Source organism: Paralichthys olivaceus, chromosome 22 (assembly GCF_024713975.1).
Source record: "Paralichthys olivaceus isolate ysfri-2021 chromosome 22, ASM2471397v2, whole genome shotgun sequence".
Lineage (NCBI taxonomy): Eukaryota > Metazoa > Chordata > Actinopteri > Pleuronectiformes > Paralichthyidae > Paralichthys > Paralichthys olivaceus.
Genome location: NC_091114.1, coordinates 10407237 through 10428452, shown reverse-complemented (window position 1 = coordinate 10428452; position 21216 = coordinate 10407237). Strand labels below are relative to the sequence as shown.

Here is a 21216-nt window from a genome sequence, read left to right as displayed (position 1 = left end):
TGTATTGAATTCTTCTAGCGAGACAAAGAGTAGGATATGAAATATACATCAGAAGCAGTTACACGGCCAAGAAACACACTCGATTCATGCTCTCTATTGCATTTCAAAGAGTGATCTGACTGAAATTGATTTCCTTGGAAAGATTAATCAAAAATTCACAATAACTTAACAAGAAAATCAGAGCTGAGAGAGTGAAACTCCATTTTTAAACTCTTCCAAACTAATTGGGAAAAGGCAATTGGGTGATTTGCACATTCTGGTCTCCAGTAAGTGTCCACAAATCTCTGTGTTGGAAACAAAAAGCCAGCCAGACAAATAAACAAACAAACGCCAAAAAATCCCATCTCTGAAATCTTTACCAGGCATGCAGCTCCATGCACACCAACATGCCCCCTCTAGAGGCAGTGAAATAATGGCAGCAGGACGAAAACATGTCCTTTTTGCAATCTACAATATTAATACTTTCACCACCTGCAGGAAGCAAATGTTTCAGCTGATCTTTTTCTCCTTTTTATAGATGCTTTGTTTTTTCACAGATAATATTGGATCCATTTTTCCCCCTCAAACGTCATTTTCCTGGAGCAGTGGTCGGCCTCAGGGAGGCTAAATGTGATTTGATGTGTTTCGGAGGCTGCTATATTTCTATGAGGTAGAGAAGTAAAAGCTTTACTCACCGACATTATGTTTTGTTTTAGATTCGATAATGGTTCGTGGTAAGAGTAGTTCAGCCTTTTCAGGAACAACCCATCATGGCTTAGTGACACTAGCTCCGTCTTTTAGCTTGGTAGTATGAGCTGGACAGATTAAAACAAAAAACTGACCTTTCATATTTCCATTTTAAAGTTTCCTGCCTAAACTCGAGTCCTCCATGTTCTCAAAGTCACACAAGGTCTTGATAATGTATCTTTGGGAATGTTAAAGAGATACTTGTGAGATATTTCTGTTTTGAGCTGTAAAATAACACCATGACAGAGCGCTAGTCCCCTGTTTATTCAAAATGTATTGATATTGAGAAAATCACATGACCATATTGCACCAAATTTGACACTGCACTGCCCTAGGCCCTTAAAAATACACATGCCAAGTGTGAAGTCAATAAAAGGAATGGTTCATGAGATAAGCGTTCCACATACTGACAAAGATTCCTGAAATGATTAGATAGATAGTCTAAATATTTTTACAGATAGGTTAATATATTAGAAACTTAACATATAAAAGTTTGAAGGGAGCACAGCTAGCTTCGCCTTGCTCTGTCTTCCAGCACCTTACTAATTTACCCATTATATGTTATATATACAGTGTCAAGAAAAAGTATGAACCCTTTTGAATTATCTGGTTTTCTGCATGAGTTGGCCAAAATATGTGCATAAGGTAATAACGCACAGACAATTATAATCTTTCACAGCCATTAAACATTCACAATGCAGCTGGAAAAAAAGGAGTGAACCTTTTGGCTGAATAACTGGTTGAATCTTCCTTGGCAGCAATAACCTCAAACAAGAGCTTCTGGCAGATACGGATCAGAACTGAACCACACTCAGGAGGAACATTCAGAACATTATTCCAATCCTGGTGTGATAAACTTTCTCATTTCACACAATCTCTGTAGGGTTCAGACCCTAACCAGTCCCCTGTAAAAGGCAGATTGTGTTTAAGGTTGTTCTGTAGTAGATTTATCTTGTTGTTTTGGGTCATTCTTCTGCTTTATCACCAAACATCTGATCTTCAGCTATAGTGAACATCCTCGAGTCGAGTGATGTCGAGCTGTCCAGGACCAGAACATCACTGCTGAGATTGTCACTTTTTTTACTTTGGTTTGCAGTGGCCTTCTTTCTCTTATGTACACAAAGTTTTTTTTCCCCAGTAGCACTGTAGAGTTTCCTGCTGCTCTTTGGGAAATTTTAAGCACCCAGTGATGGGTTTATTTTGGAGAAGAGCCTCTTCGTTCTCACATACATGATGTACATGTTACAACTCATGAACAGAGATGTTAACCAGCTCCAACGAAGCCTTGAGCTGCTACTCCGAGGTTCTCTTAACCATCTTTGAACAGCTGCATTCGATCTTAAGGGAAATCTAAGCAAAGTATCCATCAGGACCCAAATGCAGATGCAAAAACAAGGAAAGATCCAATGAACAGTCTTAATTTTGACTTAGGAGCAGGTGAACAGATTGGCAGTAGAATCCAGAAACTTAAAAGGCTGCAGGCGAGTGCAAAATACATGATTTGGTAAAACACATGGAGAATATCAGGAGGAAAAACGGTGGAAAACTCAAACAAACTGACAAGACAAACTGGTAGTGAACCAACACTGCGTGCACAGTGTTAACCAGACAGGTGAAACTAGTTAAGGGCAAGGCAGGTCATCAACGAGGGAGGGGAACTAAAGACAAGAAGTAAGTAAGGAAATATATGAACTCAAAAGTGGAAAAATAAGAAATTCAATCACCAAACACAAGAAAAACGATAAGATCAAAGTTGATGAACACAATGAGTTCAGCCCTCAAAGGGTCAAAATACAAATCAAATGACAGCAGCCATAGTATTAACAAACCATAGATTACTTTTTTTCTTGCCACTGTATATTTAACCCCGAAAAATGTGTAAAGAAAATATTGTTGTAACTTATTTTGTTATACAGCAAAGTTTGGAGGTGCTGGAAGTAGAGCTTTTTTTTTTTTTTTTAAACTTGCAGAGGCTTGTTTTCCTCCACTTTCAGTCTGTATGCTAAACTTTGTCAATTTCAATATTTCAATGGATTCTGGTAGACTCAGCTGCTGAATGCATTTGTTGTTTACATTATATTTGTTTTTTATTTTCCCTCGTGTTTACAATGATGGTATTTTTATATTTCCTCATGTTGACCCCATTCTTCTATATTTCTGCTTGTTTGTATTGCTCCTATTTGCCTTTTTCCCAATGTTTAGATTGAATGTTACCATAACTCTTTTATTCTGATGTATATAATAATAATAATAATAATAATAATGATAATAATAATAATTAAATGAGGGGGGGATGGATGGTCCAGACTGTACTGCACAGTGGCATGTGAAAATAAATATATATATAGTATAGTATACACCATAAACATATATAGACCAAGAGATTGAGTCCACAGGTTTTGCATATTGTAAACAGTACAGGGGATGCAGAGAAGCAATATAAGTAGTGGAACAACAAAAGTGGATTATAAATAAATGATTATTGAATCTGCTCACCAGCTGTGACTTCATATTCACTGGTATCAATACCGTCTTTAGAACCACAACTTAGGTGCATGGTCTCCTGCTTCTGTCAGGTTGTTCTTAGACTTCTACAATTCAGTGAGCCACTCCTGCAGGTAGCCAGCTGTACTTTTTAGCATTCAGCAGAGTTGCAATGGGCAGTAAACAGACGAACAGCTTTTCCTTGTGAGCTCACAATCACAAATAAGACAGAATTGTCAGGAGATCTGAGACTTCCATTTAAGACACGCTGCTTATTCTCCTCTGCCGATTACTCTTCTAGCTGATGTGCAGAAGGCATAATGACCTGAATGCAGAGGAGGCGTATTCACATCTGTTTTCCTCTCTTTTCACTTTTTGTTCTTGCTGAAGGTCTCTGGGATTTTGCTTTGAACCGTGCCACCCGTATTAATCAACATTAACAATGCTTGTTAAGCCTTGCTCCATTCAGCTCCTCTTCTTTGTCAAATACCAGATTTATACGAGAACAACTATGGCAACTGTGTGATGCACAACCCAACCGCAGCTCACACTCAACCATGCTGGGATGTGCTGCCTCACAGATGCACACTGAAGCACAGAAACACAGTTGTTTGTTCCTAAAAATAAGGAAGAGAAAGCCTTCCTTTGCTTGAATCACATATTGATGGTGTCAAGGTATTTTTTGACATGTACAAAGATTTCTTACGACTGATTCTGCAAAGCAGGAACCAAAAAAAAAAAAAACAGAGCGAGGTACAGGGTTAGGGTGTGAAAAGGAATGATATATCTGAAAGAAAGAGCAGGAAGAAAGACAGAGAGCAGAGTCTTCAGCATTTCTGTGAATATTGCAGTGAGGAGACATGAGAGAGGAAAAGTTGAAAAAGACGGAGACGGCAGAATGACTGAGACATCGAACCTAGCTAGCAGAGAAAAAAAGACTGGGAGAGATGGAGGAGTAGAAAGCTGTGTTTCGTAGAGATGCTCAGAAAGGGTGTCAGCTCGATCCCCACCTGAGCAGCCATCTTGGGTGGCTAATTATGATGAGTTACTTGCACTAGTGGGAGTTTGCACCTCACCTGTATCCGTTTAGGAAGGCCTCCCCACCAGAGACTGGGATATCTCCTGTCAGCATCTTGAACGTGGTGGTTTTCCCAGCCCCATTGATTCCCAGCAAGCCGAAACACTGGGGAGGCGTCGATAAGGAAAACAGTGTTATGAGGAAACAAGCATCATTGGAAACAAACAGAAGGAAACTTTGCTGGATGACATTTAGAATTCTGGGTAAGTATAATAAAATTTCTCTAGAGAGTGTGTAAATATTGAAAATACACTGATTACAGAATGCATGACTAGTTCAATGTTTAGCAAAATAACATTATATTTCAGGATATGTCTGTACACAAACAAAACGACACACTAAATCAACACGGCAAACTCACAGTGCAGTCACAAAAAAATGTCCCTACAGCATTCCTCCTTGCTACAACAAACATTGTCCTCGCTCCTTCTCTTCTCCCTGATGCTGCTGATTTTACTTCACCCCCGGCACCCCCACGGCCACGTGACCCGCCCGAGGTGCTCCGGCTCGGGCATAAATATTTGATTCCCGTCATTCATTGATCCCCGCTTGTTTGTGACCTGCGCTTGTGAATGCAGAGAGGAGGGCTAAGCTTGATGTAAATAATGCATGGAAATGCAGTGTGTGATCAGCAGAGTCCTGTGAATCACAATCCTCCGCTGGCATTTACACTGGGCTTTGGGTAAACAGTGGCAGAGAGGATGGATATCAGCACAGAGCCCACCAATCACGACTTCCTGTCAGCATTTGGGATTATGTTTAAATCAGGCTTCCGGCAGTACAGTGTCTCTGTGTGTGAGAGACGCATGTGTAATATATAGCATGGTAATGAGTAAGGATGGTTTACTCAGACTGTTTGAAGGTTTCTTTGTCAAAGACTGTGCAGAGTTGTATTTGGTTGTTTCCTTCAGCCAATTTATACATGTAGTGAACTTAACATCACTGGGCCCTAAAGCCATCGCTCTGCAATGCTCTTCTCTTGGCCGTATTGTTTGCTTTTAGCTCAAACATACTTGGCAGCGGCATAATGCAATTAAACAAGCCGGATAAGGAGATTAGTGCTTCTTCCAACTACCTTTTCTGAGCAGCGTTCGGAAGAAATTTTGATTTGACTCAGTCTGAGGAGAGATTGAACCGAACAACTCAAATCTTCAGACAAAGCCCACACAGAGAATGTCTGTTCATTGCTGTGTGTCAATATTTGATAAATATTATCATTAATATTTAGCTTTCAGTTGAATCCTTTTTTTCAGTCAACACGTCCAAAGAATTGAACAAATCTTCCACACGGGTTTTGTTCGTGAATTTCAGAAGTTATCAAATGTGCAAATGTGCAAAAGTCTTCCACCATGGGCTTGAAAAGGGTCTTGTGTGATTCAGCAGCAGTTGTCTCACCTCTGCAGCAGGTACACCCACACATAGTCTGTCCACAGCGGGGGTGCTCTTCCGAGAGTATACCTGCGGGGAGCGGGCGATAAAATGAATCAAGCAGTCAGCCAGAGAAAGAGAGAGCAAGAGGCAGAGGAAGGGTGGGGAGCAGACAGTGAGGAAGATAGCAGAGACGGCAGCATGAGAAAAATATGGAGCGATAGAGCAGAGCAGCAGGGAAGAGGTGGGATGGAAGAGGCAGGTGAAAAGAAAAAGAAGGAACAAGACAGAGAAGGTGAAGGAAACAAATCTTAACAAGAAGGGATCATTTGCAACATTTTTACGACGAGCCAGATGGGAAAAGGTATTTAAAAAAAAAAACTGTGAGACACTTGAATGGAGGGAGAGGGAGGAGATGAACATTAGTATTAGTGACCTGAATGAGGGAATCTGTCTCTTCTTTAAAGACAAGGGTACTTGTGTCAACCAGTACTTTATGTACTGACACCAAACTGTAAGCACAGTTATAGCAATAAAAAGAACACGTCTAAAATCTACAGCTATTACAGGGTTGTACACATATTTCTGCACCTGTCGGATGGACAATAACCAAGTACACACACATTAGCTCGGTTTTGGATTAACAATGAGGCAATTCAAAAATGGAATCAAGACCAAATTTATACAAACAACATCAAACAAGGCAGATAAAACCACCATGGGGAAAAAAAATGGCTAAAGTAGAATTCCAAAAAAAGTAAACTATAAGAAGCGGTCTGATAATTTATTTGTCATAAAACATAGCTAAAGAAAGTGAAAAAAAACATCTGCTCACACGCCGAAATATAATGGAATTTGTGGGAAGTTCCATCGAAATGATTTTGTGTAAAGATGCTATCAAATAAGCCGATAAACCAACAAAGTGATGAGGATGAAAACATCACTTCCTCGTCTGAGGTAAAGAGAAAGGATCTCACCTCTCAGGACAAAGAGGAGAATGAAACTTCTCACATTCTGACTGTGAGTCAGTATCCTGCTAGGATCATATAGCGGCGCTGGAAATGAGAAAGTGCTTGATGTCTCTCACATCTCACTTGAAAACTTTCCACGGTGCATCCATTTCCTCCCACGCTGACCAGCCTCATCCCTGTTTTCCATTCTAGTCTGTATCATCTGAAAGATCCAACCAGAGGAGGTAAAGAAACCTCCACTCAAAGTGAAGAGGATTCATGAAGAAGTGAGAAAAACAAGCTAATGTTCAACAAAATGAGATATTGCATGAGGGCTTTTTCCACATCCAAGACCATGTAAAGGTTTGATATATTTTCAATGTGGTTTGAAAGCAGCCTTGTCTTGCTCGAGCACAAAAAGACAAGATAAGGGCTTTGTTGTTGTTGCTGAGTGTGACAGTTAAGACATTTAGCATTCAAAATCAAGGACAGATCTGAGCCCCTTTGAGTTACGAAAGAGTGACAACTTTTAGCAGCTTTTTAAAGTTTTGTAAAAGTTGAAAACACAGCTTCTCTAAACGCAGCTCGTGTTTACGTGTCTGCACGTGTCAGAGACTGAAACAAAGAACGTTCAATGACGGAAAAGTGACAGCTACCTTTTTCAGTACATTTCCTGTGTATCGTTTCTAAACACAAACAACTATCCAGCGTCAGAAACAGTCAGCTGTCGCAAACGTGTCCGCAAAGCTGCCGGGCAAAATGTAAATTTAGAACTGCCACTTTAAACCTGACATGACATTGGATTTATGACACAGTTGGCACATCAAAAGCATTTGATAAAAGCCGGAGTTGCATAGATCCATCATTCTCTCTGTGCCATCTGGCAGCTGCACTCAGCACTTATCAACCTGTGTTACCCACTGCACTTTTTAGTGATAGTTTGCAGCACTAAAGCTACATCAAAGATCCGATACGTGTACGGAGGAAGGCAATTAAAGGATAATTCTCCTCTGACTCGAGCACCACGGCAGCTGTCTTGATAAGCAGGCCGACGTCTAATCAGATGAGACAGTCGAGAGAACGTGATGGCAGGAGTTGAGAAGCTCTTAAATATAGATGCGGGTTTGAAAATCTCAAGCTTTGGGCACTGGATGCCACACGTCAGGAAGTAAAACATAACACTGACACTGCTTTATGAGTCGACATGATGTGGTCCATCAAGTCCAGCAGTGACAAACACGTCCCACTCTTTACAAAATGCCACTTGAACTAGAGAGATGCCCAGGTTTTAAAAATCTGACCAATTTATACATAAAATACATAATAATAATGAATTAATAATATAATGAGGAAGAATGATGGACAGAATAAAGAATGGCTAAAGTCTCTCTGAGCTAGGCAATAAAACTATTTCATTAACTATCAACAACAATAATGATGAAAAAACGATATTTAAGTCTTATGAACAGCTTAAAAACATATAAGTATATCAGAGCCACTCCTGTTCCTTGTGGAACATTACAGCAAACATGATCTTTAACATTTAACCTATTCACACCCGCACTAATCAGACCTGGACGGCTAGAAAACAAAAGGGAATTATGGGAATTTAAGATGTCGAAAATAACGACAACAACAATAACGTCAACATGTCGTCCCGCCCAAACAGGTGCTTCACTGTTACAGTAACAAGAGCATGGAACTGTCATTCAAACCCGATTTGTCAACACCCACGTAGTCCTGACCTGCGTGGGTGCACTGAAGGTGAGCATGGGCTTTTTAGTGGTTGCAGATCAACTAGTGATGCAAAAATGATTGAGCTTGTGATGATTTAAGATTCACACCCATCAAAATAAAGTGATGCCCTGTGGAGTCTTCTTGTTTCTGTGTGGCAGATATCCTTCAGTTATGGTGAATATGTTTACTTCCTCATTAAGGATATTACATATATGCATTTAAATTAAAAGCTGATGAGCAATATGAAGAGAGATATTATATCGACCAGCACTTGGAATCTACTCGCTGTGTGCCAAGATGCATCTCGTCATCCCCGAGACACAAGGTTCTTTAAAACATTCTCTGTCAGCTTAGTGAGTGACTGGAAGGTAAAGTGACAGCACTGGGCCAGGAAGAGACTCGCAGACGGACACACTTCCATTACAGTCTCCATCGATTACAGTGCCGGTGCTAATGCAGCAGCTAAGCGGAGGCTAGCAGGTGGAGCCCATTGCAAATCTCTCATGCTTCGAGCCGCAGGAAAAGGAAGGGGAGGAGCGGGATCCTGACACATGATTGATGGCCTGTCGATCGCTTCAGAGGCATGTTTAGATTTATGACAGGGCCCAGCCTGTGGCGCGTGGCTGCGGTGCGGTCATTGATCAATTTGTTATCTGCACCCCAAATGGATGGGGCACAGCTGTGGTGGGAGTCAATGAGGGCACCGCAGGAGGAATCCTGATGCCTTCTGCCACTGTTTTGTGTGATGATGGGCCACTGCATCTCATCTCAGAGAAATGTTGTCAACCATGAAGGTGCACATTAACGATGGCTGAGCCGCTTGTCAACAACAGACCAGCTCAGTCACATTTAATGTTTTCTTTGGCACTGTTCAGAGTTTTATTTTACAGTAGACTACATGTGTTTTGAAGGGATTGAGTGTATTAAAAAAGTTTTCCCTGAAGTGAACATTTCTCTCCAAACATTTTCACCTCGTGAGATGATGTGTAACACCTTACCCATCCAACTTTTTCACCCAGCGCTTGTTTAGTAATTACCCTCGGGACCATAGTGCACGTCTGCGCTCATGAGCAATGAGCGACGGATTAAGTATGGTGAGACTGAGAAGACCGAGTGAGTAAAGGAGTGAAAATGGGTGGTAAGAAGCAAAAGGCTGTTAGATTGTCCAGATGTTGGCACTGGAGCTGCAAAGCAGGCAGCTGCGGTGACACTTCCCGCTGCCACGGCGCCTGCAGCGAGGGAACATCTGTGGATGGATGAAGCGTTAATCTCGGCGGTGTTGAGGCACGCACACTCATAGCATGCTCGACTTCCCCTACTGGAATAAGGGGAAGAACTAAGGTGTAAAGGAGCACAGACCTTTACATCCCTAAAAATGAAGTCCTGTGTGGTTATCATGCCCACTTCCGATGAAATTTCAGATCTGCAGGCTCTGCAACAACCTGTCTTTTCCATTTTCTCTCCAAACCGAATACCTCAGGTGCACTTTATTCGAAAAAATTCAACTTCGAGAAGGAGATTATTTACAATTAAAGGTCTCTCTTGTAAAAGCGCTAATGTCGCTCAAGAGGCTTCCAGGTTAAATAAAGGTTAAAAGAGATGTTTTTGAAAGTTGATAATGGTGAAGGTTGTTTCTGAGTAATGTTAGAAAACAACCAGGGAGGCAAAAGATGAAGTTCACAGTACCTTAGTGAGGTCACAGATCCTCAGAAGGTCATTCTGGGCTTTGCCTTCATAAACTCGCTCACGCTCCCGTGCAACATCGATATCCTCCTCCTCTGCAGATAATGACTTCCCAGAAATAAGCCTGGCAGAGAGAAGTCGACCACAATTGGCATAACACCCTTCATTACAATTACCATGAACTCGCAGGAGAAATTATCCTGGTCAAAGTTTAAGCTCAGCGAAACAATCTCTGCAATTTTCATAAATAGTAGAAGCAGTGGAAGTAGAAGCCCAGGCATTAGTTTCCATGGCAACCTTGGTTTTGGACTGCTAATTTAAATAGAGGAGAATATGAGGGAAGTGTTCGATCTGAGTGACAGACAAAAGGCTTTGTTTTCTTTCTTAAAGAAAAAAAAAGTCAAATTAATTAAATCTGACAGACACTTTTACCTTGGTTTGCAGAAGAACTTATACTGGATGAGGATTGTGATGGCAAACATGACAAATCCCTGGATGGACATGGCGCAAAGATTCTTTCCCACCATTTCCCAGCTGAGCGGATCTTCGAAACGGTCCTCGCCTGTTACAAAAGGTAGGAAGAAAAAAAACAGAAAACAATATGTCAATTGGACTTACCACCTTATGGTTATATGTCTCTGCCAACCAGGGCAGCTTCAGTTTTAATACTTTATTTTTCCAGACTCATGAGGTCACTGCGACCTGCGACCAATGAATCGAATCAGTTTATGCTTGAGTCCAAGCGAACACTGGGCATAATCTGAAGATACTCACTAAAGGGAGACTTGAGACACAGGGTCACAGCGGCATTGACCTTTAACCACCCAAATCTAATCAGTTAATCTGCGGTTGTAAGCTAATGCGTTCACAAGGCAAAAAACTAAATGTTTGGTGAGGTCACAGTGATCTTGACCTCCGACCACCAAAATCTACTAAGCTCATCCTTGAATCCAACTGAGCGTGTGCAGAAATTCCCTCAAGGCCTTCTTGAGATGTCATGTTCACAAGCATTGGACGGACAGACCATCGCACATACCAACAGACAGACAACAGGAAGACATAGTGCCTCCGGCCTATGGCTTTCACATAATAAACAATTTCGAGAAGTTAAGTAATCAAAATCTATATGACCATGTGTCACTTCACGCTCATTTCAAGCCCTTATCTACAAGCTCAGAGAATAATTTAGCAAAAACATCATCAAACCAGAACGTGAATTGCCAGATGAGTATTTTCTTTCATGGCCAGCCAAGTATATCTACGTCAAAAGTCAAAGGAGAGGTGGAATGTGTCAGCTCTTTGAAGTGTTTCTGGGATATATTCAGTGGTGAGAGCCAGCAGTTTAAATGCCACTTAGCCATAAAAATAAAAAAATAAAAAATAAATCCTGTCACCTGTGTAATATGAGGAAAGAGCTGATATCCTGTACTTTTCATGTTGAAGGCTCTTTTGGCTAATGAACATGTAAGTAAACCGGTGACAGCCCCCCCACTCTAATCATTTTCCATTCTGCTCTCCCTCTTTCCTCCTCTCAGCTGCTACAGTCCTCCACTCTGATGGGGGGAGAGTGAGGAGACAAGAAAAACGAAAGCGCTTTTGGTCTCATTCTCTGGTAAATAGCCCCTCTCCACACTAGGCCTTTTAAGTTGTGATTGCTTTTCTCTCTCTGCTGTACGCCACTGCCGCAAATGATTCCTCAAACCACTATTTCCTGCTCCATCTCTCCACAGATTTGACTCCTCTTCCTCTTTCATGTGCCACTTTGCCTCTTGATGGCCCCCTCAACCCAGGCTCCACCTCCAACAGCCCTGCTCCGCTCTCCACCCCGTCGCCTGTCTAAATTTAACACATCTGGAGAGGAGAGCACTAGACGAGGTTTGAGATTGGTGTTACTGGTCATGCTGGTTAAGTGATGTTTGACGCTCTACCTGGTTATTGAGAGGGATGAAGTTAATTTTTGGAAAGGAACAAGGAAATGTTTCTACAGTTTCTACTTGTTAGCCAGTCCGTCGGTCTGTTGGTCCAACACTTCTGAAATATCTCAATGATGGATTGAAAAGGAATCTGATTCAGACATTTGTCCTCTATCGCCACCTGTAGTTGATTTTAAAATTATCGGATAGATTGGCATGGAAATTAGTGATGTCCCTTAGATTTTCATTTAGTGATATTATCCAATTGTCAAATATGTCATCAATTCTAAACCTAGTGACGTCACGTTTGATAAGCATGGAAATTAGTTTAACGGTCCATGTCCCTTAGATGTTAGCATGAACATTTCTATTTGTCTAAGAAGTCCAACAGTTTGATTATTTTGACCAAATACTTAAATCGGACATAATTCAAAGGTGTAAGCATTTGCACCAGTGGTACAACCTTAAAACTAATGCAACTTAAAATCTGCAGAAAATAATTATCATGACAAAAAAGCCCTTTACAAAGTTCACAATAAAAGCACAGGGAAATATATCTCACTTGAAATCACAACAAAGACAATTTTTGGATGATTTTCTTTTTGTCTTCAGAAACATGTTGGTAGATGCAAATTCTGTTTAACCTTGAAAACACAAGCGACGTTGTAGATGCAGATTCTTGTTTTGATCTGTACCAGTCTGAATCTTCACACTTTGACAAATGACACATTTCTCAAAAGATCTTAGTCTTCTGATCTGATCTTTGCGAAGCATCGGAGCAGAGATGCTGACAAAGAATGAGCTAATATGTGTGGGAGCAGGTTGAAAGCCTGTTGAAAGGTATTTTACAAGCACATATTGTTTTCTCTTGAAAGAAACGCATATTTTGAAGCATGAGACTTTTCTTGTGTAAATATAGCCACCTCTAAGGTTCATGTTCTTTAGCTACAGTAAGGAGTAAGGAATGAATATTTATTTTCCTCAGTGATTATCTGTAATGTGATCGTGCAGGTGGCGTCTTACCAAAGCTGCTGAAGAGCGTGGCCATTGCCTGGTTCTTGGCCATGTCGATCAGCCCTCTGCCCAGACAGAAATGAGGGAATATCAGCAGCACCTGCTTCACTATGTCATTGATGCGGGAGACGTTCTGTTGAAACACACACACGCACACAATGTAGAAATAAGTGTCATGTAAAACCTCTGAGTATTTGTGCTCTATCTGGGAAGTAGCCGGCACAAGCTCAATATGTTGTCTTGCTGCCTTGAATCAGCAGGACTAGAGGCTCGAGAGGTTTGGGAGACGGCGTGCAGTGCCCTGATGCAAGTGTGGATAATTAACAAACATCCTGTACTCCCTATGCATGCTGGGAGCTGTTGTGTTGTGGGGCGCCAAGGAGGCACAGAGGCATCTAAGTTCATCTACCTCCTTGATGGTGTAATTCTAGCAAACGTTACGGAACATACTGTGTGATCCGTGAGGTGTCGCACATAGTGTACGCAGCGTAAGCAGATGTTATCCTTAAAATCATCACCGAGGGGAAAAGGAGCATCCAAAGAAACAAAAACATGAAAACACCTCTGCACTCTCTTTTTTTTTTCTGATACGATATACAAGAAAAAAATGACAGGTACTCACAAACACAAAACTAAAGCGTATCCCTTTACTGTTTTATAAAGTATACTTATACATCTACTACTAGGGGGCAATTCAGTTCTTGTCCTTCTCTACATAACTGTTCTGTCCCTTCCTCCTGCCTGTGATTATGATTCAATGACGGCCGAGCTCAACACAAAAGACATAATTAGATGAAGACACGATGGAGGAGCCTGTATGAAATTGGCTTGAATGAGGACAGAAGTACAGTAAGTCAGGAAGGGTGAGTATACGGGTAAGAGAGGAGAAGGGAAGGAAGAGAGGAAGACAGAATATCACTACATTTGGCACGGCATGCCGTTCAAAGGCAAGTTCATGCATTATGCATTCAGGTTCATTGCGGCATAGTCTTCAAAGCTTTTGCACACATGGGGAGATACTGTATAAATTCATCATTTCTGTTTTTGGGGCGTTCCAAAGCAAAGAGTAGGTGGGGCGGGGACGGCAGTGCTGCGTTCTGTTAAAGCTGTGTGCAAGATTTCCAGATGATGGCCATTATCTTCACGGGATTTATTCAAGGATGTGTGCGACTGCTCTGTGATTTATTAGATTCACTGAGCGAGCTTTCAGGAGGCAGTTGAGGATGAGCGCACTTACCCGTATGACTCTCAGCCTTAAAAACTATACCAATGCCACATTTAAGGATATTTTTATGAAATCCTTTTACTGCATGTGTCTACTTTTTAAAGGTATAGCTTGACATGTGGAAAACATGCTTATTTGAGAGTTCCATAAACAGATTCGATTTACTCTCATATCTAGACAATAAAGAGTTCGTCTGAGCTCAGTATAAACACTGAAAACTGGGGAAAAACAAGCCCAAGATCTGCTTACCAGCATCTCTACAACTCACTAATTAACATGTTGTGTTGCTGGTTGTCTGGGCAGAAAGTGTTTATGGCCAAGAAATAGTCCAGTACACAACCCCCCTCATAAAACAGCTAATTGTCTTTTCTAGAGAAAGAAAAACAAGATATAATGTGTTAATTAGTGAGCTGTGGGCAGATGATGTTAGCTGTAGACAGACAAACTGTTTCCATTCTTTAAGCTGTAGTGGACATGAGTGATAGTCGTATTGACCTTCACACCGCCTCTCAGAAAATAAACAGATCTGCAGGTTTTTTCCAGGATATTAAGCTGTACCTTAAAACAGCCATATTTGCTGCTCAGAAAGATGCCATGGGAATATCATGCCATGTTCCAAAACTGGAGAAAATATAAGCTTTGAAAGGTTGAAACTAAGTGTTTGAAAGCTTGAACTCCAGTAAACCTGTTAACAACATGTGATTGGACTGGAGCAAACAATTGGCCAAGAAAAAAAATCCCCTGCCTCCAGGATCCTGACATTTTTTCTGACCTTTGGTTTCAGAGTTTGAGAGATCAGAACAGCTGGAGAGCTCTGCCACAAAACATGAGATTCCCAAGCTCCCGAACGTGTCTAAAAAACGGGTTGTAAACTTAGTAACAGATTGTTTGAGAAGTGCAGGCTTCCAAGTTTCTAAATCCCCATTTTAAAAACTCAAGTTTCAATGTTTCCTATAACGTAAATGCACCAGTTTATTAAACAGCTCTTACAAAGTTTAGTAAACAAACCGATGCACTGGGAGAACAGTGACTCGAAAGTCTAAAAATGTACTGGAGAAAGACTGCAAAATGAGTGCTGCAGTTTTCCAAAAACTCAAAATCATGTTGGCAGAGATTTTATTTTTTTAGCCTGTCAAAACATTACACAAGGCTTCAAGACTCCGTGCAAGAGATTTGTTAGATTTCAACCTTTCAAAGCCTTTCATTCAGTTTTGGAATATTTATCCCATAAACTCCAAATGTTCACTCAAATCCCATCCTAAGACCTATTCTGGTATCTGATAAACTCCTCTTGATTGACTTTATGTAACAAAACAATTTAAAAACAATCAATATTTTATGTGGGAGGCTCTTGTCTTTCTTAACACTTAACCTGCACATTACTATTCATACAATACAAGGGCATCCGTGTCACCAGTGGACACATGCATAAGTGAGATAATTTCTCTGCATGGGTAGTTGGTCAGCGGTCTTGTGTCTCTCGGGCAGATATGAGCGTGTGATGAAAAGACCTCATTGGTCATGATGTCAGAGCAAACCTTTAGATGTGTTCAACTCCAATTCATCTCCCCTTTAATCTGCATTTACACATTTAGCTGGCGGACGACGGGGTACAAAGCAGTGCAATCACACTTCACACGGAAAAATCTATTCAAATGGTGGAGTCAGTGTTCATGGCTTAAATAATTAAATCCTAAAGATCACGATAATAAAAACAGCAGCCCGTTAAATTGCATCTTAAATTGCTGAAAGTTGTATATCTAATTTTAAAAGAGAGATGATAATAAGGGGAGATGTGAAGCCGAGGAACATAAATATCAACATTTGTAATCAACAGTTTGAGCTGGAGCCAGTTTCTCACGCTGACTTTTATCCAGTTGTTATCTATTTGTCATTTCATGACAGGGAGTCGGCCTGATTTGTATTAAACAGCTGCATGTCACAGCAGCAGAGGAATTTCACTGGAAGATGACATCAAACACATTATATACTTGCCGAGTACTACCTGCCTGCATTTCATGTCAAACATATTTTTATCCTCTTGCTGTTGGCAAATATATGTGCACACACAAACACACACACACACAGACCTACAACTAGGGATTTGTTGAAGGTTCTACTGTTATTTACATTCAACACTAAGCCTCTGCAAAGATAGAGAAAGTCAAATAAATAAACACTAGTAATGACCTTGGCTGAGTGCGACCCGTCTGTCTGGCAGAGGAATGCAAAGAAAGCGAGACTTAATTTGAGATCAATATGTGAAATAACACATCTTCTCTTGACTGGGTGTTCATCAAGGAGACGTAAGAGGCTCTTAGCTGGGGATGATAAAACGCTGGACAATTTTCCCCCTTGCGTTTGTGTTATGTGCTCATAAATCACTTTCAAATGCTTTTGAAGGTGGTATGGTCTACGAGGCGCTTATCTGACCCATATCGCTACTTGTGCTTATTCCCAGAGCAGGGCTTCATTCATAACGCCGCGAATCACAATGAGAGCAGACGGACACGGAATACGGTTTCAACTCATGATTTTTGAAGCAAATTCAGGCATGTTTTCCAATTTTTTGGAAATAAAAAGTTAAGAACTTCTGTTATGAAGAATACAAGATAAAACTACTTTCTTTTATGTCTATTTTAAAACACCCTCTCAATATTGACTGCCAGACTCCAATGGGTAGTATGTGGCCATCACTGCCACACCTTTACTTTTATCCTGCAAAAATCTCTTTGTGCCTGTGGTTATCTCTGAGTGGCACGTGGTGGAGGTATTGACTCAGACTCTGCTTCAAGCACACAAGGCAGCCTGGGATTGATGCAATCCACAGGGAGCTGGACAGTCCTGAGGGGGGAGAAAATCTCCCATTCGTCTCGAGACAAAACTGGGGCAGAGAGTCTGTAACATGGCAGCTCTGCCTCCTCATTCTGTTACTCCTACTATTTTCTCTCTTGGAAAAACGCTGCTATGCCCAAAAGGGATCTGGATTCACCCTGTGCTTTAAAACAGAGAGCAGAGTGGAGTCTGTAGCTTTACTTTGGAGCAACATTGTTTAAGTAATATCACTGCTGAGTCTACACATGATGAGACAAAGCTTTGAAACGGTAGTAGTCGCAAAAAAGGAGCCGACCGGATTGAGCTGTCATGTGTAGGATCTTCTCTTTCTGCTTCACTGAGGGAACATCCGAGTATCACTGTGTCCCCAGTGTGTTAGATATTTAGTGAAGAGTTTTTCACTGTACAGGGGACACATGGAAACCCGGAGGTTGGTGATTGATGTTGATCCGTCAAATTCTCTTATCAGCGTCGGAATCGAGTGAGATTATCTGAATTATCACGGACCCATGTCCCCGTCGAGTCTCGTAGAAACACTATCTCTGTCTCTAATGCCTTGGACAAGAGGAGTGCACCATAAATCTGTCCCTTTACGCTGCCCGTGGGCAACATGCTGTCCATTAAATTATCACCAGCGGCGCCCTTTATGAGTAATATGCTACACTAACGCTGTATCAATAAATAAAGTGCATGCAGGGACATCGAGACGGCAACAATTGCTTACTTTAAGGACTGAAAATACAAACTGATAATGAATGCTGGTGATAATAAAGTCAGGATGCAAATGAGGCAGCCTGGTTAGGAGACAGAAAACATCCCATGCCGTCGCCGCGTGGCGCCAGAGGAAACATCAAGTCGGGGCAGGCGAGAAGGGGACAGAGCGAGCAGAGACATCTTAACGGGCTCCATCTGAAGTGTCAGATTAGAATCAAGGGAGCCATTCTGACAAAGAGTCAGATATTTAAGAGTGAAGCGCCGTTGTGTCTGTGAACAAGTAAGGACTGATTGGTGAGTTGAGCTAATAGCACAATTAATAATCAATCACTCAAATTAGGAAAGAAAAGTAAATTATTATCTTCACCTGTAAGAACTTCTGCTGTATAGAGTCTTTGTTACACTAATTCAATTTTCAGAAAATGTCTCTTCTTTAAATGAAGATTTGATTTCAGATCCAATCAAAAGTAAAATGACTGTCATGTCAACATCACCCTCCCTCTCTTTTCCTCTCCAAACTAAGCTCTCCATTTCTTCTCGAGCTCGTTTTCTTTCCTTTTTTTTTTTTTTTTTTTTTTGCGTCTTTGTCTTTTGATTCCCCGGAGACCGAAGCAGCTTGCAGTTAAAATGAACACTTGCTGAAAGATGGATGAGGAGAGTTCTCCGAAGACCCAATTCTCACCAAACGATTAAACATTAAGGAGAATAGGGAAAATAATTCCTTTGAAAAAATCCTAGAGAGGATAAAGGAAATATATTAAAAATCATACCAGGTGGGTTCACACCCACGTGCGTATGAAAGCATCTGCTTTGAAAACACAGAGCGTTTATCTATGATTCAAGTAAATTAGACATCCACTGCTACAGCCTCAAAAAATAATTGCTGTGCAGCCCTTGCAGTCTGTGCTGCTCTAGTTCATGGGTGCTTCATCTTCAATAATGTTCAAATGGTGCGTATATGAATGTGCATCTCTTATTTCCCTGGAATATGTGTATAGATGTGTTTCGATTCCACTCACATCATCATCATAGAGCTCCATAAAGAAGGTGGCCACGCTGCCGTTGATACCAATGAAGAGGTTGACGCAGGTCAGCACCACGTAGGCCGTGCTGGGAACGCTGAAGATGAAGGAGGCGGGGTACATCATGGGGGTGATGGACCACCTAAAGAGAAAAACTCAAAATTATCTCTAGTAAACTTAATAAATGGAACATCTGAAATGTTATTTTTGCATAAATGCTGCAAACATTGATATTCCTCTGTCATTCATATCTTAGATTATGCTATTTTGTTGATGTACTCGCTCATCTATGATACTTCTATTCATCCTGGAGGAATGATCCCTCACTTGAGACTGTCCCTGATATTTCTGCCTATTGTCCCCTTGTCAGAAGGGTTCAAACTGTGAGCATGAGCTATACAAATAAAATCTGATTTGATTTGAATCGGGTTAGTGTGACAGCACCAGCTAATGCCATGCAATTTTATTTTCACTCACTAGTGCACATGCAGAGAGTCAGACACAGTGTGCAGAGAAAGAGACATACAAACAACAGAAATTATGAAAGTAATAATAATGAGAATTATAAAATAAAAACCAAAATAATTTAAAATTAGATTAAAAAAGGGGGAAATAAGAATAATCTGTTTAGGTTTATATATATTCATGAGGATTTACAGAATGGGTGGGGGATTTTTTTCTTTTAATTCATGTATATATATATATATATATGTGTATTGTTCTGTTCCCCTCAGTTATATGCTTACACTACTTTACTTTTCATACATATGTTGTGACATTAATTCATGCAATTTTCAATCCCTAAATGCAGACAAGCAGGTTTCTGCAGTTGTCATGGTATCACCAGTCTCGTTTGCAGTAAGGGATCCATAAAAGCTCTGCTGCATGACACACAACATCTGCCAGAAACTGTAATCCAGTTTGCATTGTGAGAACATTTGTTTCAGGATTTTGTTTGACCTTTAAACATTCTATCTTGAAATTAAATTATGCCAGCAGGTCGTGTTTTCGGATTTTATAATCACTGAATATGTTTGACAATAAGACACATTTTTCTAGCTGCATCCACTCTTCCTCAAGGCCAGTGATTCTAGAAGCTACCTGGTTTGGTTTTGCATCAGATGTTTGCAAACTCTAGTTTAGCCTCTTTCTGATGATGATGATGCCGAATAAGGAAAGCAGTTGTTTGTGTTTCCGAGTTTTACTGCAAGTTTCTCTGGGCTATTTTCAATTTAGATTAAAATAATAAAGCTACAGCTGTGAGTTGTGTGGTAAAGAACTAATAACTTCCATCCTTTACCCTGCTTGTTTTTTTAAGGCATCGTTTATAGTCTCATGCTGTGACTCTTTTTATTGTGCGTTACAACCATGTTGAAGTTCTGCAGCCACCCCGAGCTAACCCAGTTCCTCACTGAGTGGCCCTGTATGTGAAAACTACAGTTGCAAGCATCTCCTATGTTGATTTTCAAAATAATTGATTGAAAAGCATTCAACTAACCATCAAGTTCTGTATTTGTGACCATATGAGGGTCATAAAGCTCCTTACAACCCTCCTCCAACCTGTTTTCACTCCTAAAGTGAATATCAGGTGAATATCCGAAGTATCAGGTGTTTTTATGTACTTACCCATAGAAAACGAGCAGAAGAATCAGCGCAGGCAGGTTAGGAGGCGAGACGTAGGCTTTTTGTTGGAAGGCGAGGAAGATCACAATCACAATCAAACATGGGATGATGTAGTTACACTACGAAACAAACAGAAACAAGCAAAAATTCATCCTCATCTGAAGCCTGTGCATAACATTTCAGGGCGTTCACAAGTGCATCAAAAGATTGGAAACTTTTGATTTATTTTTTTGTTAATTTTTCAAGCTGAAATGATGATGATGTAATTATAAAATCTGCCAATGACATTTTAATTAGCACTTCAATATAGCAGGCTTTAATTTTCTAATTAATTCAGTGAATAACAGACGCATTCCACTGTTTGAGGAAAGAGGTTGCGAAGTGAAGCATTGACCTGAAAGAGGTTAAAATGCTTGCGTAAAGATTTTAATCTAATATGATATTTATTTATATTCATTTGTTTTAATTATTTTTGATTAAAAAAGGCTGAAAAAAGCTTGAACTCAGGGTTTTTATTTTTTTCTGTAACATTTAATTGAAAATAACTTATAATGCTACTATCTTTTAATTTAGGAATAATATTTCCGAACTTTGCTCTTTTATAAAATAAGCCCAGTTTCCCGCTGGTGGATAAATGATGCACTATAGATAAAATAGCAAGAAACAATGATCTAATCACCATTCACAGAAAACTTCATACCCATGTATGAAGGGGTTTTCAATCTGGATTAAATACCCAATGTTGATGGAGCAGGAATGCTAATGCAGAAAGCTTTGGGCGAGAATCATTGGACTGGCTCCTTAGGTTCATTTGTCTTCCACTCAGACAGCATTTATCTGCCAT

The 21216-nt window shown here is 40.5% G+C and overlaps 1 protein-coding gene across 5 annotated transcripts in view; it reads right to left on the bottom strand.

Annotated features, from left to right (window-relative positions):
• Nucleotides 1–21216, bottom strand: part of LOC109634879 (phospholipid-transporting ATPase ABCA1) — a 162965-nt gene that overhangs the window by 23424 nt on the left and 118325 nt on the right. For 4 of the 5 annotated variants that reach the window (XM_020095670.2, XM_020095672.2, XM_020095668.2 and 1 more), the window contains 7 exons: nt 20376–20491; nt 18747–18891; nt 12963–13086; nt 10459–10588; nt 10030–10150; nt 5684–5746; nt 4287–4393 (listed from right to left, as the gene is read on the bottom strand). In XM_020095670.2, the coding sequence (XP_019951229.2) occupies nt 4287–4393; nt 5684–5746; nt 10030–10150; nt 10459–10588; nt 12963–13086; nt 18747–18891; nt 20376–20491 (806 nt within the window). Of the gene's footprint in view, nt 1–4286; nt 4394–5683; nt 5747–6938; nt 9590–10029; nt 10151–10458; nt 10589–12962; nt 13087–18746; nt 18892–20375; nt 20492–21216 lie in introns of those variants that run through there. The other variant, XM_020095673.2, reaches the window with a different exon arrangement.